This window comes from Phyllostomus hastatus, unplaced genomic scaffold, assembly GCF_019186645.2.
Source record: "Phyllostomus hastatus isolate PE091 unplaced genomic scaffold, TTU_PhHast_1.1 phas_contig_40, whole genome shotgun sequence".
Lineage (NCBI taxonomy): Eukaryota > Metazoa > Chordata > Mammalia > Chiroptera > Phyllostomidae > Phyllostomus > Phyllostomus hastatus.
Genome location: NW_025333872.1, coordinates 90,217,940 through 90,235,427, shown reverse-complemented (window position 1 = coordinate 90,235,427; position 17,488 = coordinate 90,217,940). Strand labels below are relative to the sequence as shown.

General features: G+C 42.4%; 1 protein-coding gene across 10 annotated transcripts in view; it reads left to right on the top strand.

Moving 5' to 3' along the window:
- The window catches only part of SYNE1 (spectrin repeat containing nuclear envelope protein 1), a 410,287-nt gene that overhangs the window by 181,490 nt on the left and 211,309 nt on the right, over nt 1-17,488 (top strand). For all 10 annotated transcript variants that reach the window (XM_045842725.1, XM_045842724.1, XM_045842726.1 and 7 more), the window contains 8 exons: nt 793-905; nt 2,535-2,740; nt 3,749-3,904; nt 6,620-6,911; nt 7,757-7,929; nt 10,452-10,761; nt 12,166-12,330; nt 15,590-15,946. In XM_045842725.1, coding sequence (XP_045698681.1) covers nt 793-905; nt 2,535-2,740; nt 3,749-3,904; nt 6,620-6,911; nt 7,757-7,929; nt 10,452-10,761; nt 12,166-12,330; nt 15,590-15,946 — 1,772 coding nt within the window. The remainder of the gene's footprint in view (nt 1-792; nt 906-2,534; nt 2,741-3,748; nt 3,905-6,619; nt 6,912-7,756; nt 7,930-10,451; nt 10,762-12,165; nt 12,331-15,589; nt 15,947-17,488) is intronic.

Here is a 17,488-nt window from a genome sequence, read left to right as displayed (position 1 = left end):
GCATGAATACTTTGTTTACAAGAAAGAATCCAAACCAAATGCTCTGTAGAAACTGCCAGCAAACGTTTGCAAAACTTCCCAGAAGAACATCATGTTAAATTCATTTGCGCATTGAGATTTGGGCAGTAAGTGTTATACTTGGGCTCCCACCATGAGCAAAATTCTTCCTCTTTCTCCCCAAAAAACTCCACCGTTTTGGTGATTGGGAACTGCATCTGGATTTTCGACATATAGCTCATTTTTTTGTGTGTGGAAAATTATGTCCACTGCTTCAATGAAGTGACAGTAAGCTTGGGTATTAGGAGAGATTGTAATTCAGGAAAGTGCCCGTCCCAGGAGCCTGCCTCGGTTTCCCGCACGGCCCAAGCCTGTGCTCTGATGTGGACACATAACAACTCTCCGGTCAGCTTGCGGGAAAGAGGAGAAGCTTCCTCCTTTTGCCACAAAACGGCTTCCACACCCCTAAAGTATTTCTCCCCTGCGTTCTTCCATATTCAGGCAATCAATTACCTTTCTTTACCAAAAGAAAGAAATAGGAAGGGAAATCAGACATTTAAGGACTATAAATTTCTTTACAGTCTTTTCTCTGAGGTAATGTCTCAATTCTACCATGAACAGTCATGGTTGTAAATCATGCCGTACCATATTCTAAATGATTATTTTTATTTTCTTTCTGGAATATTTTGTAACGCACAGTACAATGGGCTGAAGGGCAGAATTAATTCATGATAGTTATCTTGGAAGTTCTTTGGGTGTTTTGGATGCATTTCTCATTTTTGTTACTTTCCAAAGAGTCCATGCAGGAATTCCAAGAATGGTTTTCTGGGATAAAAGCAGCAGCAAAAGAATCATCGGATAGAACTGGTGACAGCAAAGTCCTGGAGGCAAAGCTCCATGACCTTCAGGTATGAACGCTGGTGTTGCTTTTCCTTTTTCCCCACCCACACTGCACTCGAGGACCTTTGGGTCAGGACTACATCATCTCTTTCCCCAGATCTTTTTATTTTATTCAGGCTTTTCTTTTTCCATCACTGATTAGATTTCTTGAGTCATAGGAGATAGTATGAAAAGCAAGTTGGAAAAATGTTAGAGCTACAGAATTGCTAGATCCCTTTCACCTCTCTTTTAGCCTATTGACGGTTCTTTGGAATGCACTCAAAACTAAACCTAATTTTAATTTCTGTAGCAGTAAAAACAATAGTTACATCTATGGTTACATCTATTTTGCATTACTATCATGGAGGAGTTTTAAAAAGAAGATATCACTGACATCATTTGTGCTTTTTAACAGCCTGTAGTCTAAGTTTGGAGCTTAGATATATTCAAATTAAAGCAATAGATATGATAGATTGTTTAGGTTTTATGGATTGTGAAAAATGTATGAATTCTGGAAAGAGAAGACCATTGTGAAGTAGAGTTAAGGAATGATTGAAGACTAGGCTCATACTGAGTTTTGGCTGTTTTTTAAGGTAACCTGAGCAAAGCACTGTGTTACCAGTTGTAAAAGAAATATTTTTAAAGATTTTATTTATTTATTTATTTATTTATTTATTTATTTATTTATTTATTTATTTTTAGAGAGAGGGGAAGGGAGAGAGAAGGGGAGGGAGAGAAACATCAGTGTGTGGTTACCTGTCACCTGCCCCCTACCAGGGACCTGGCCTGCAACCCAGGCATGTGCCCTGATTGGGAATCAAACCAGTGACCCTTTGGTTTATAGGCTGGTACTCAATGCCACAGCAGCCAGAGTATGAAAGTAATTTTTTTTTAATTAATGGGAACATGAGGACTTTGTGGCCTAATCGGTGATGACAACAATTACATAGATAACTCATTAGCTGTCAGGGTAGAAAGATCACTGGAATATAGGAAGTCAGTTTTGCAGGAGGCAGGGTGAATTCAGGTGTGGGATTGTCCCCTTTAAGGCTTGAGAGGCAGTGAAACTACAGAAAAAAGCTAGAGTAACAATTGCAAATGCCATGCTGCAACTAGGGGGAAAAGGCGGAACTGGCGTAGCAGTTCCGATTCTAGGGTTCTTTGCTCCCCTGAAGCCATGCTCATGCATACGGTCTCCAGAGAAGAGGTGCATTCCCTGAAAAGAAGGGAGCTGGGGTCAGAATAGGGTGTGCAGGGCGGGTCAGAGGAGGAAGAAGGGTGGAGGCGGTCCACCAGTTAGAAGATACCACACTGTGTGTGCAGGTGGAGCCTGGACTAGGTCGGGACAGGGCGAATGGGGAGGGGCTGAGAGCAAGACCTTGACAGGAACACCCTCCTCTCCAGGTTAACATTGCTCCTGGCCTGATTCTCAGTGGTTCCAGGGATGGATGGGCTGGCCTGTTTTCAGTTATGAGCCTCGATTATATCCAACTGTCTACATCATTCTCACTCCAGCCTACTTAGAGACCTTCCTCCTTTGGCCCCTGTTTTGCTTCTCTTGCTCCGCCATCTCAGCTCAAATTGTTATGAATGTCCCCATGCACCAGGATCTCTGAATCACAGCGAATATTTTATATCCCTTTTATTTCCTGAAACAGAACATTTTGGACTCAGTCGGTGATGGGCAGAGCAAGCTCGATGCTGTGACTCAAGAAGGACAAGTTTTGTATGCACATTTGTCTAAGCAAATTGTCAGTACCATTCAGGAAGAGATTACAAAGGCTAACGAAGAGTTTCAAGCATTTCTGAAACAATGCCTCAAAGACAAACAGGCCCTTCAAGACTGTGCTTTAGAACTTGAGAGGTAGGTTGTCTTCATGTAGGTAGATTTCATCATTCACAGAATATGTTTTCAGTGACTTGGAGAAAAAAGCTATTGTGAATAAAAAAATCTTTGAAATTGTGAGTTTACATTGTAAAGCTTTGACTTTAATTATAGATTCCTGCTGGGACAATAACTGATTGCTTGAACTATGGCTTTATTATCATTTGGCTTTATTTTCCATATAGAAAATAGAGGAATTATATTTACTAGTCACTGTAAATGACATGAATACAGGATTTTTTTTGTCTGTTTGAATAAATCAAGATATTAGAGCTTTGACATCCAGGTTTTATATTATCTAAGTATTTTTCTTGTGTCTACTTTTGCTGGGTTGGAGTGGCAGAAAACATCTATTGAATTTATGTAAATTCAGATTCCAATCAGGAGGCGATGTCAACGTGGGTGAATGTAAATGAGAAAGAAGGGGAAAGAAACTCTTGTTACCAAGGGGAAGGAATGTCAGTATAATCAATATGCCTTTCTGGGGGTAGAGTGCTGTGCTTGACTCTTGTCCACACTTCTCAGAGAACTCACACTGTTTTCAGAATCGAAAGCCCTGTGCTCTTGTACCACATTCAGATCCCATAAGACACAAAGACACAGAGAAGACTTACCCTGCTTTTCACAGAGCTTCCACAGCTTCAATTACCCACTGACCCCCAAGTCAGGATATAGGTAGTAACACAAAAAATTAAGTGCACATTGTCTGGGAATGTAATCTTGCTGGTTTACCAGGTAACCAAATCAGCAAGATAGGGTCATGCATTTTTGTCCAGATTGCAAGAGAAATTTTTATGATTTGTCCTTTTGTAACTAAAATAAGTGATTATTTGAGTGGGCTTATTGTTAAGTCTTCTTCTACTTGAAAATTCATGAGATCTCAATTACCATAGACACTGCGACCTCAGATACTAACATTGATTACCATGAGAAGGTAAGAATTTCTCTATGGTGCTTTTTTCTCTCTCTTTTTTTTTTTGTTTTTAGCTTTGAGGATCAGCACAGAAAACTGAACTTATGGATCCATGAAATGGATGAAAAGTTAAGCTCAGAAAGCTCAGGAGAGAGTAAACAGCACATTTCTGAGAAGAAAAACGAAGTCCATAGACTTGAAATGTTTCTGGGCGAGCTACTGGCTGCCAGGTATGGTGCCCAGAGGGAATAGGTCCTTTCTTGACTCACGACTGTGTGTTTGTCTTGTTGGCTGGTTGTTTGGTTGGGTTGTTAGTGGGCGGGCTGGTTAGTTGGCCATTGTGTTTATCAGTATCCCTGAATGTCCAGATTAGAAATGATTGTGCAGCGTTTTCCTAGCAGTGTGGTGCTCTGGAGAGAGCGTGGAGCCAGAGGTAAGAAGCTGGGCTGCATCTTTGTTCCACCTCCCTTGACGCAACAGACTGGACAGGACACTCATTTCCTGTGTTTCTTGCTATTAGCCTTTAAACATTGTGATGAGGATGATAATAATGATATACTGTCTTCTCAGAGAATATTACAGAGATATAAGGTGGTTATCAGATACTCTTCATCAACACGAATGATGCTGTAGATCCCAGTTTCCACATATTCTTTATGCACTTCAGCCTCTGGGGCCATTTCCGATGCGCCCCCTTAACACAATGTGCTTTGTCAGCCACGGGGCGTGCTCACTGAGTCTGACTGCCTTGGAGGTCCCTCCTCTCTACAACAGTATTTGTTTCTTCGTTGCTTCCAACTGAGCGAATGACTCTGGCTTTGTTCCCAGGCCAAGTTCTCTGGCCCGACATTCAAGGCATCACTCCCTAAACTCATGCTTCACTCCTGGCATTTTCACTTTGCATCAGGGGATGCAGTTTGACCCAAAACTCCTTAACTCCCCATTTAAAGAGCGGATACACTCATCTGTGAAGCAGTAGGGGCTAACACCCAGCCTGATAAATCAGGCAAATCAGATTATACCCATTCAGATTACACTCACTCCCTGTTCCACTGAGTCCTCTGTGTGGCCAAACATGGTGACGGTTCCTAGTGTTGAAAAACAAACATGCAAACGAATGCACAAGCAGAACTCGTATTGACAGCTATCACTGGTGTGCTAGTGTGATGACTACTGTAAAATTTCCCTGGGATGCTTCGGTCCTGTCTCTGTGAGCCCTACCATGGGGTAAACATTTTTGTTGATTCTACATACCCCAACCCCCTATGGTGAGTTCTTCAAGGCCAGGGACCATCGGGCCTTTATCATCTGTATATTCCCATTGTCTAGTATAATGTCAGAAAAACAGAAAATATTTGCTGAATTAACAGAATAATAGTATCATTCTAATTCTATAACTTTCTGAAAGTTACACTTCATTTTTTTTTTGCTTTTAAAATTTTGGATCTTGTCTAGGTAACATGTAATATGACCAGACCTACTTCTTTCCTCCTTCTAATCTTTTAAAATAAGTTGACACATTCTTCTTGCACTGTTACTCTCTGATATTCCATGACCAGATGCTGAGTCCTTAGTGTGGTTGTTCTGGGGTTCCTTCTAACTTACTGCTTCTCTGCACAATCCCAGGACTGGTCCCTCAGGTGCCCCAGCTGGGTTGCCCAACTTCTCTGACTTGCTTGCTGCTTTTGTTTTTGTTTTTCATCATAATATTCCTAGTACATACATCTCAGGGGAGGGGATGCTCTGTATTTTTAAAAAAATATCCCAGACTTGAGACTCATTGATTTTTTATCATCCATTAAGCAATTCTTGGAATAACAAGTGGTATCTGTTCCCTGGAATTATTATTTAACTCACGTCATCACTTTGGCCACCTTCTTGTCTTCCCAAAAAGATTCCAAGAATTAAAAATGTATTTTTGAGTAGATCTAATAGTGTGTAAGTCACATGTATCTCACAGAGACCCACAGGATGCCGTATACACAGTAACTACTCAGGAAGAGAGGGAGACAGAGGGACCTTGTAGGGGACAGGTTGTGCGTCATTTTTCCAGCACTCGCGGAGGTTTGTGCTCAGACATCTGCACTCTCCCTGCTGGTGTCCAGGCGTTTCCTGATAGAGGTGCTGATCGGAATTCAGAACCTGTACAACAGGGTGAAGCCCAGCCCAGCCGCGTGTGATTGCATCGTCCCCTGAGCTAATGAACATAACTCCACACTGAGATGAGCAGGCACCTGAGATACAAGAATGACACCCTTCCGCACACACACAATGGCCTTTTGAAAGAATTTCTTGTTTTGCATTTTATCTCTGGGAAAGATTGTGTTGGATCCTGGGGACATGAGATGATTGTATTAGCCCAGGCTTCTAAGGAAGGCCAAAGCCTTGTGCATTGAGACAGGGTGTAGGAGGGGCAGAAGGTGCCTAGAGGCGGAGCCTTGCACGGCCCGCCCTTTCCAGACTCCTCAAGACGCTTTCTGAGGATGTGATGCCTGCACTGAGCTCTGAAAGGGGCGTCTAGAAAAGAAGCAGAAGCAAACAGAAGGGTGCTCACCAAGGAGGACCCTCTGTGTACGTATAAAACAGCAGAGTTTTATACATACTGCTTGCTGGGGGGGTGTCAGCAAGCAGTTCATGCTTAGAGCCTGGACCAGGACCAGGACCAGGACCAGGGAGGGGCTGGGTCGTTTTCTGAAGTGCCCTCCTAGTCATACCCTGGGCTTGGATCTAGGCACAGCAGGGACTGAATCGGATCCTCGATGGGCAGGAGCTCCAGGAGAAAGCCCAGGAGAAACAGGTGGCTAGGGCAGTCCCCACGCTCTTCATGTTAAAGCCGTGTCAGCTATGAGCTCTTGTCTGGTGACTGCTCCAATGTCAACAATCATTTGTCACTCCCTAGCACTCCAGACTGTCCGAGTTCATTTCTTTGTTTCTGTTTTCTTTAGAGAGTCTCTGGATAAGCTCTCCGAGAGAGGGCAGCTTCTCGGTGAGGAAGGCCACGGGGCCGGGCAGGAGGGGCGCCTGTGCTCTCAGCTGCTCACCAGCTACCAGAACTTAGTCAGGATGACCAAAGAGAAGCTCCGGAGCCTGCAGGTGGCCCTGCAGGAGCACGAAGCCCTGGAGGATGCGCTGCAGAGCACGTGGGCCTGGGTGAAGGACGCGCAGAACAAGCTGGCCCTGGCCGACAGCACCGTCGGAAGCAAAGACAGCGTGGAAAAGCGGCTGTTACAGATACAGGTACGTGCGGTGCCGGCCCAACACTGACCGTGTCTGAACACTGACTTGATTAGGTTCTCAAATGTGTGAGCTGGGTCCTAACCATCCTGTGAGCCTCTCCCTCTAAATGAGGATAGTGTGGGTGAAAGGGAGACATTGGGCAGAAAGGATTTGGGGGGGATCTTTTTTCCCCCAGATAAAGGAAAGGAATGTTTTCGTTTTAATAGCTTTAAAAGAATTTTTAATTTCATTTAGTAACTCTCCAACAAACATTATGAAATGAACACCTACTTGACTCCAAGCACTATATACAAGGTGCTGGGCACATAAAGATAAAAGTTAGTCCTGGCTTCCTAGGAGTTCAAGTCGGTGGGAGAGACCACCTGCAACTGTTAGCTGCAGTAGAGCATGTGCGTCGGGGCGGTGGGTGCAGCCCGCAGCGGCGTGTGGAATGCGCAGAGGAGACCACCCGCCCAGAACTGCAGTCAATGATACTGACCTTGGAGACAGGCCCTAGCCAGGCAATGGAGGTGAGGGATTGTTAGGTTGTTGACAAGCATGCTTTCATTTTCAAAATAATTCCTTTTGTACTCTAAAACTAAATTTCAGTAAAGTTGCAATGCCTGGGCAAGTAACCTGGAGTTATCCAAGAATTTAAATTGGAGGTAACCTGTATTCCCAGACTCCCAATATCTAGTTTGGTCAAGTGTTCGATTGCAGTAGGATCTAGACTTTGCTGTTGCTCTTTTCATTTCAAGGTGAGCAAGGTACTATCTACCTTGAGTCTCATGGGAAACATCATTGTTTAAAAAAGTATCAGAAGGCTTTATTATTTCTGCTGACACGTATTCACTCTTCTTTGATAGGACATTCTCCTGATGAAAGGAGAAGGGGAAGTTAAGTTGAATATGGCCATTGGCAAAGGGGAACAGGCCTTGAGAAGCAGCAACAAAGAAGGCCAGAAGGAGATTCAGACTCAGCTGCAGACCCTTACGGATGCGTGGGCCAACGTCATGAGCTCCTCCATCCGTGCTCAGAGGTACAGAGCCCCTCTCTAGGGTTTCTTTGCCCAAATAAAACCCAGGGGCTGAGTAAAATGGCGGAGCAGTGCCGAGGGTACCCTGTGGGGGACTGACCAAGCGTATTATTTTCACTAGCTCTACGCTTCCTTGTCTTTGCCTAGATTGTATTTTCTGTAGTGGCGAAGACTGGTTTTTATTTGTCTGTTGTGTGTGTGTGTGTGCAATATTTACATCTCCCATAATATTTCTCATGGAATTTTGTATACAAAGTGGGCTCAGTAGAATGCACCTTTTCCATTCATTAAAGCAAGGATATGTGGTTTTGAATAACTTTACTGTTTTCACTTTTTAAAGAAACATAAGGGAAACTAAGTTGCTGGCAACTGTGGAGCTTAAGGATACATCTTGTCCTCAAACCACAGCCGTATCACCCACGTTGGGGTTGTGGGAATGTGGCAGGTGGGGAGGGTGGATTGCCGTGGGGACGGGGCATCCCTGGCGTTTAGTGACTGAGGCCAGGAGCGGGAGCGTCCTTCAGTGCATAGGCCACTCTCACACGAGCAACAGTCAGCCCGCCGCCCAGGGTGCCTGCAGAGTCCCGGTGGAGAAGCCCTGCCCAGGAGCTGCTGGGGAAATAGACAAGACACTGACCGTTAGCCTGGGTGGCGTTGTCGCAGTTATAGTTATGAGTGGAGGATTTTCACCTTCCTCCCTCCTCTCGGAGGATGCGCAGACAATCGGGCTGGCTTGTTGGACAAATGACTGTCAGTCAGAGTTATATGAAAATACCTTCCAGGAGCCATGTTCTGAAAGTTGTAGATACTGCTAGAGCACCAAAGAAGTGTGTGCTCGCTGTGATCAAAAGAAATAGATAAATAAAAGGTGAACATCCATCACAAAACAAAACAGCAGACTCTGCAATTACTCACTGCCATGTAAGGTGCTGTGGGACAGTAGAACAGTCCAAGGCTTGGGGTGGCTCCTGGGGAGGTGAGATTTATTTGGAGTTTCTAGAACACTCTTTGAGGGAAAGATACGACTTTTAGGATGTGTGATAAGGTTCCTATTGATGAAAAGAAAACAATTTGAGAAAATGCTGAAAGTACATTTCCCACAGATGTAATTCCAGGATTATAGGGTTGTATACCCGGGAAGCTAAGAGGAGCCACTGAGGATGAGTTTAGAATCGTTTTAAAGCTGACTGCTTGAAATCAGGGGTGTCCAATCCCCGGCCCACGGGCCGCAGGCAGCCCAGCATGGCTATGAATGCGGCCCAACACAAAATTGTAAATTTACTTAAAACACTGAGATTTCTTTTTTTCGTTAGTGTTTGTGTATTTAACCTGTGACCTACGACAACGCTTCTTCCAGTGCGGCCCAGAGACGCCAAAAGGTTGGACACCCGTGCTTTCAAGTTTTAGAAGGCCAGCCAGAAGAGCCTCTTACTTGACTACCTAGAGAGCTATTTGGTTGACTATTACATTTTTATTATATTTCTTTCTTTTTTTAGAGAGAGAGTTTTTTTGTGTTTTTTTTTTGATAGAATACTGAATTTTAAATTCTTCTTTAAGATTTTTTAAAATTTATTTATTTTTAGAGAGGGAAGGGAGGGAGAAAGAGAAAGAGAAACATCAATGTGTGGTTGCTAGGGGCCATGGCCTGCAACCCAGGCATGTGCCCTGATTCGAACCTGCGATGCTTCAGTTCTCAGCCTGCACTCAATCCACTGAGCTACACCAGCCAGGGCTTCATTTTTATTATATTCCTTATATTATAAATATATTTAGCCTTCATCCTTTCATCCATTCAACACTAAATGTTGTGAATATGTATCCCTGAGTGAAAATCAATCTAATGACATTATTTAGCTGGGAAGATCACCCTAAATTTTAAATTCCAGTCAATAAATAATTGCCATCTGATTTTAATAAGATAAATTGAGCCCCCCAAAATGAAGAGTGGATACGTTAAAGTTGAACTGATGCCCCGGTGCTGATTTTTAATGACATAACACATATCTTTGCTTATTTCTTTAGGACACTGACATTTGGAAGACAAATCTCCAAATGCATAAATGGCTACAACATCTCACTTAAACTTTGACATCCATTCACTTTCCCTTGAAGAAACTGTGCTGTGGGTCAGAGAAGTAGTGTTACTCCTGGCACTTAAACACGGCACCCTCACCACTTACAGCAGCATGCAATATCGAAGAGCTTCACTAAGCCAGCCTTGAGCACAGATTTAACATTGTTCCACACAAAATATTGAAGGACCCAAATGTGTAGCAAATTCCATGGCAGTGTTTAAAGTGGAGCTGCTGTATAGTAAATAACTGAGAGTTCCGGTTGCTTGAATGTGGCATATGTACACACGGAAAGGAAATAAGGAACTTGTAAAGTGGAAGATGCAATGTCCTACATAAAACTATTTAACATTGGCACAACAAAAAAAAGAAAGCTTACATGGATGCAATGCCCTGCTAATTGGTTTCCGGTAGAGATGTCACGATAACTTATTTTCATAATATCCTTTCCAGTACTTTAGAGTCTGTGATTAGCCAGTGGAATGACTACCTGGAGTGGAAAATCCAGTTGGAGCAGTGGATGGAATCAGTAGATCAGAAAGTGGAACATCCCTTGACGCCGCAGCCAGGTCTGAAAGAGAAGTTTTCCCTTCTGGACCACTTTCAGTCCATCGTCTCTGAAGGGGAGGACCGCACCGCAGCCCTGCACCGCCTGTCCTCCCAATCCAGGGAGCTCTACCAGAAGACGGAGGACGAGTCTTTCCAGGACACAGCTCAGGAGGAACTGAAATCACAGTTTAATGATATCATGACCGTTGCCAAGGTTAGTGTTTTCTACTGAAGAAAAAACTTCAAGGCTCAGGTAAAGCCTACCCTGTGGGTTGAATTATTGGGGAATTAGCTGCTCTAACCCTATTGGTACATTTAGTGAACACATATTACATGAAGATAATTTCTCACCTGTGGACGTCCATGAACTTTTCCTGTCTGCATTCTTGAGATTACGTTTGCTATTCTGCATTTTATGGTTTTCTCTGCTTAGAATGTTAGTCAACCCATTTGGGGGAGAAAAATTGTGGAACCTCAAATATTAGTGTTTAAAAGTTCTTTATCTTTTGCTGCTACTTATATTTATTGTAGCAAATTCAAGTCTATTTACCCCCCAGGCTTCAATCATGTACAAAACATTGTTTCATTCTCATCTTAGCACAAACTCCGTTTTTCTGTTCTCTGAGATGAAGGCTCCTTCATGTAATATGAAGATGTTTTTCAATTCTCCAGCTGAATCTTTGCTTTCCTTCACAATTGCTTTTGTATATTTGTGACAATGTGAAAGAAAAGAAGGGAGAGGGTGTTTTTTTTTTACTTTTTTTAAGTTTTTCTTTTGGGGACTCTGCATTATTAACAATTATTAACATATGTATTTGCTTTCCAAATTTTATTTTAGTAGTGTTTAAAATAAAAATCAGTAAGACACACATCTGAATTCTGACATTGTCACATTTTGGATGTGTGACCCTGGGCCCATTCCTTGACTTCTGTAACCTCTGTCAGTGTCCTTTCCCATAAAACGGTGATAATAAAAGTATCACAACATCACAGAGCTGTTGTGAGGATAAAATGAGCAAATGCATTTAATATGCTGAGTGCAATGTATTACATACAGCCAGCACAAATAATTTCTTAAATGATAAGGATTGTTACAATAATTATTACTAAGTGGATTAATGAGAGATGTTAGTTACCAGTTATTAAGCACAGATTTTTATGCAAAGCTAGGCAAAAGTAAAATTATAGGAAAAATGGTTTTAGCCTCCAAGTCTTTTTAGTCTAAGATTTAGTATTTTTACTTTAAGACATTAAACACACAGAAACTTCAAGAGTTAGAATGATGTTTTCTGAGATCATTAAAAAACCAATATCAGCCCTGGCTGGTGTGGCTCAGTGGATTGAATGCCCGCCAGCAAACCAAAAGTTCACAGGTTCGATTCCCAGTCAGGGCACATGCCTGGGTTGTGGGCCAGGTCCCCATTTGGGGGCATGCAAGAGGCAACCAATTGATGTATCTTTTGCACATTGATGTTTATCTTTTTCTTCCTCCCCTTCTCTCTCTCTCTCTCTCTCAAAAGTAAATAAATAAAATCTTTAAAAAATATATTAAACTGTTGTCCAATTTTATATTCTCAGCAGTGACTATTGCTAAAGTAGCCTTTTCCCTGTTTTCTAGGAGAAAATGAGGAGAGTGGAAGAGATTGTGAAGGACCATCTAATGTATTTGGATGCAGTGCAAGAATTTACAGACTGGCTCCATTCGGCAAAGGAAGAACTTAATCGGTGGTCAGATATGTCTGGAGATTCATCAGCCACCCAGAAAAAGTTGTCTAAAATTAAGGTCAGAAAATGGACAGATACTGTAACTTCACTGTTTCATTGGTTCTTGTTATAAAGACTCTATAGATTTAATTCTGTTACTTAAAATGTTTTCTTCTGTTGTTGGGGTTTATTACCTTGCACCTCATAAATTCTAAACATAAACAAGAGGGGGGAAAGGAATTCCAAACAGCTTGCACTGTGAGCAAATGAAGCACTGTCTGTGTATGCTTCTCCATGCAAATGTGCTTACTGCTGTGGTGGGGGCAATTCAAAATATACGCCAGCCTGGAATGCTGACAAAACTGGGTATTTTCTTCTAGAACAAAAGGAAAAAAATTATGTATAATAACTTAGTTGAAGGCTTTTGAACAATAACTTGGATATGTCATTCTAGATGTTTTATTCAGCTTTCCTAACAGTACAACAACATAATGAAAATCAGTACTTTAAAGAATATTAAAATTATCACCCATAAGGGCAACTTATAACAAAAAAAATTCACACAACTCAGAGAACTAGAGATGTTAGTAAATTTTAGTCATTTCTAGTGGCTTGAATATTATGATACATTGCAATAATTTTCCTCACATGGAAAGTAATAGATTTTAATCTAAAAATTAAGCAGTGATGAAATCCTTAATGGTTAGCTAGAGGAGGAAATGTTGAGTATCCATAGTGTAACTGTGGTCAGGAATTTAAAGCTCAAATTGTACCATAATCTCTGGACATCAGATCATAAAAACCATGAAAACAATAGATGATGATAATGGTAATAACAGTAAAAACGACAATGTGAAGATTTCATTCTACAGGCTAATCTTATTTGAATCTTATAGTGATTGTGAGGTTTTAAATGAGGGCGCATAACGTATTTCTCAGTAATACTTCAATGTCCTCCTCCCTCCACCCATTGGTGCAGCCAGTGTTGTGGATCCCGCAGGGAACTCCCTGTGTAGTAGGGAATGATGAGGCGCAAACTGATGTTTGTAAAATAGTCTTCTAAGTGTAACGGCAGCTCGCCATGCATTCAGAGTTCAAGCTCTGGGACCAAAACCCCAGGGCTGCAGCCTGCTTCTACTGGTTGTTTACCTGTGTCTTTGAGCAAGTCACATGGTGTCTCGAGCCTCAACGTATTAACTGATAAAATAAGAATAACCATAGTACCTGCCTCATAAAGTAATTTTGGGGACTAAGTTAGATCATGCACACCAAAGATTTTGCATCGTGCTTGACACATACAAAATCCAATGAATTTGGTGAATGAGTGATTTAATTGGCTATGGAGGGAGTGATAATGCACTAAAAGTCAAGAGTGATGGTCAAGACATTACCCAGAGTCCATAAAGCTATATCCCTTCGAAAAAAACAAAAAACAAGTGTAGGCTGAGGAGACGGGTTATAGTCAGCGGGAAAAAGAAGGAGTTTGATTGTGAACAGATGGAATTTGGACTGCTGGGTGGTGATGTCTAGGAGGCAAATGGATGTTCAAGCCTGAATCCAGGTTAGGAGACTGGGTTGATGATTGATGACACAGAATTGGAATGGTCGGCATATGATCAGTAGTTGAAATCACCAGAGCGAATGACACCGAAACCTACATATAAAGCAAGCAGAATGAGGGGCACAGAATCAAAACTACCAACATTTAAGGGGCCACAGAAGAGCATTGGAAAGGGAGAGGGAGAACAAGAGAAATAAGAGGAGGACCAGGAAGGTGTGGCACCCCTAATCCCCCTGGTAGAGAAGGAGGCCCCCACCCCAGAAGCAGCAAGAGGCAGCCATTAGGAGGAGGATCAAGAATGCTCACTGGACTTGGCAGTCAGGCTATTCAGCAGCCACTGAGCTATTCCCACAGACGGGGAGGGGCGAGACTAGTCACGTGGCTTTGGGAGTGGTAGGGTGGAATCAGAGATGACAAGGCAAGACTAGCGTTTTGAAAGGTTGAAAGGAGAAGATTAAGACAATGCCTTTACAAGGCTGCTTCCTGGGTTGCCAAATGCTTTAAAAAAAAAAGCTTTTATAAAATAATTAAAAAATATAGGAAATGTGGGAGAAGTTGCTGACAGAAAGCAACTGGAGTTTGGGAAGGGGGAAGTGAAGCATCTCTGAGTCCGGGTCCGGCCTGGGTGTAGGCCGGCGTGTGCGCGCAGGGAAGCCCCAGGGGAAATAAGTAAGCGCCTCCGGTGTCCTTCAGGGTCACCCCTGCCCACCTCTGGGGGTAACCACTGAGAGCAGGTGACTTCAAATCCAAATGCATGTATGCATGAGGGTGTGTGTGTGTATACATGGGTGGGTATGTTCATGCAATATTTTTAAAGAGTTTAACTATGAAACAAGGGAATACATGTAAAAGCCTTTGCAAAACACTTTAAAATGATTATTTTAATTTATTTAAAATCGGGGTGAGTGGAGTTAGTGATGGCAGATAGCGAGACACCCCATTTTAATGCCGAGGAAAACGGGGATGATGCAGTGGGGAGGACACTGGGAAACTGATTTTCGACACCTGATACTCTCTGAACTCTAACTTCTCGGACATCACGCGTGAAAGCCAACTGTGAGTATCTAGATCTAAGGGTTCGACAGGGAATGGGGGAGAGACCCCGGGCAAAGCCCAGCCCCGCTGTGCTCCTTGTCCCCTTGCCCGTCAGTTGAGAGCAGCGATTTTCCACCCAGGTGTTGCAAGAAGTTTTAAAACATGTCATACCTGTCTATTTAGTCAGGGACACTGACCTCTTTTCCCTTAGATTGTCACAGAAAAAAAAAATGACAACAGCCAACACAGCAATAGCCGTCTGGTGTAAATGAATCACAGATATACCTATCTTCCTGTCAGAGCAGCTAAAAATATATTTTTGGTGTGCCACAGATTTTAGTAATTAGTTTATGCATATCATGAGATAAAAAGAAGCTGAAAATCGCTGATGTAGGGAGAAGTATGGGTTTGCATATTTACAGAAGCAATATACCATAGACAAATATTTAAGTTACCACCAGAACAGTTTTGCATATTCAGACAATGCCAGCTTTCAGGGTCCCTGTCTCGTCTGTTTCAGGATGTTTGGGATTTCCACAGTTTACTTTTTTGCCACAAGCCTTGGTGCTAAGGATGAGAATTATCTGCTGTTATAACTTAGGGGTGGGTGGATGGATCGATTCCGGTTCCCTGTGGCACACTTGCTAAAACTTCCCAGCAGGATGGGGTCCCCCCTCTGTACATATTTGGAAACTTGCTGTGACTCAGCCTCCTCGGTTACCATGGTGACATTCCATCGCAGGAGCTGATGGATTCCAGAGAGACCGGGGCAAGCCGCCTGAGCAGAGTGGAGACACTGGCTCCCGCAGTGAAACAGAATACAACGGCCGGTGGGGGCGAGCTCATGGACTCAGAGATGCAGGCCCTCCGCGCCGACTGGAAGCAGTGGGAAGACGGCGTGCTGCACACACAGACCAGCCTGGAGAGCCTGGTGAGCCAAATGGCCCTTTCGGAGCAGGAGTTCTCGGGCCAAGTGGCCGAACTGGAGCAGGCCCTGGAGCAGTTCAGTGTGCTTCTGACATCGTGGGCTCAGCAGCTAGCCGCCCTGGAGGGCAAGAACACGGACAAGGAGATAGTGCAGTGCTGGAAGAAAGGACAAGTAAGTTGGCTTCCTGGCGGCTGTTGGTGGTTGTACTGAAAATATGGTTTGGTTCTCATTGTTGCTACAAAAAAAAAAAAAAAAAAGCCTTGCTAACTAAAACCACAGAACATTCAGACTTGGAAGAAATAAGTGTTTCTAATTATATTTGCAAATCAGATCTGTTTCCTTTTCTCATAAATCAAACTATTGCAAAAATAAAGAAAGAGGAGAGAAGTTACTCTGTACCCCAGAAAACAGTTATTGTGAGTGGAAATATTCCACTTTCATTCTTATGGTGTAAGAGTTTGTAAGACTGTATTTCGCCATTCAGTCTGAAAAATGGCCTGTGGGCAGAGGCATAAATAGACGGAGAGTCACAGCTGTTTTCCTGCCAGTGAATTATTTACAACAATTAAATGATTGAATTTACAGCTTTGAAAGAAACATCCAGTAATCTCCTAAAGCACAACCAATAGTTTTCACCCTGATTAGCTCTCCCGTGTGTCGTTTTGACAGTTGTGCTGGAATTAACCCGTTTTCGGAACTCCTATGTCATGCTCATGGGCTGCCTTCCGGACATTTTTTTTTTTCTTTCAAACTAATGGCAGCCCTTTCAGAATGAGAGAAAAGGAAGCATGAAAGGGATAGTGAAGAATGGGCAGAAGCTCAAGATCCTCTTTATCTCTGTACTGTTAAATGCTATCTTAGAAAGACTTTCTTTTGATATTTGCAGCTTAATAACGCTCTGAATCGTGGACGTCCTTAAAAGGAAGTTTTAGTAAACTTCTCTGTCTATTTATGTTATAAACGTCTCGAAATAGCTCCAGCTAGTAAGAAACTCATGTAGTATTTCCAACATTGTCTTGTTTTCCATCAAGTTTTCGGAACAGATGGAGCACACCACAAAGGAAAACTCTATAGCCGTCTCTTTCTGCTGTTTTATAATAGCATTTATAATGTTTCTAGGTTATATATATATTTTTGGATGCCCTTCTTGTCCTTTAGGCTTAAACACCAGAATAAAGTATAGAAAGCTGTTTCGTAAAACAGGGACAAAGAAGTTGGTAGTGATTTCCTGTGGTTAGTATTATTCACTCTGATAGCAAAAAAATCTGTTATAATGTTTTAGTTTGATTTTGTTTCCCTTTCTTTCCCTACCATTAATATGGGTGAGATTTTGTAAAGATTTGGTAGTATATTTAAATTACATTTCTATTATAGTACTATTCTTAGCCATCGTTATTTTTTAATATCGATACTATTAGTGAGAATAATAGGTGAGGCCTGCAAAAAAGGAATGCAAAAGCAAAAGTAGGTTTTTAACAGTGCGAGCAAGTCAAAGGCCACAGCCCCTGCTCACACATAGCTCCAGGTTCGGCTCTGGAGCCTGGGCTTTGGATGACAATACTACATTACCTCTAAATACTCAAACTACTTATTTTAATCATGTCATTTTATCTAATAATGGCGACAATAAAAAAGAAATTATAATTATGTGGTGGGATAAAGGTGCCGGCTCAAGGTGCTACGGTGGTAATCATACAAATGTAATAGACAAAC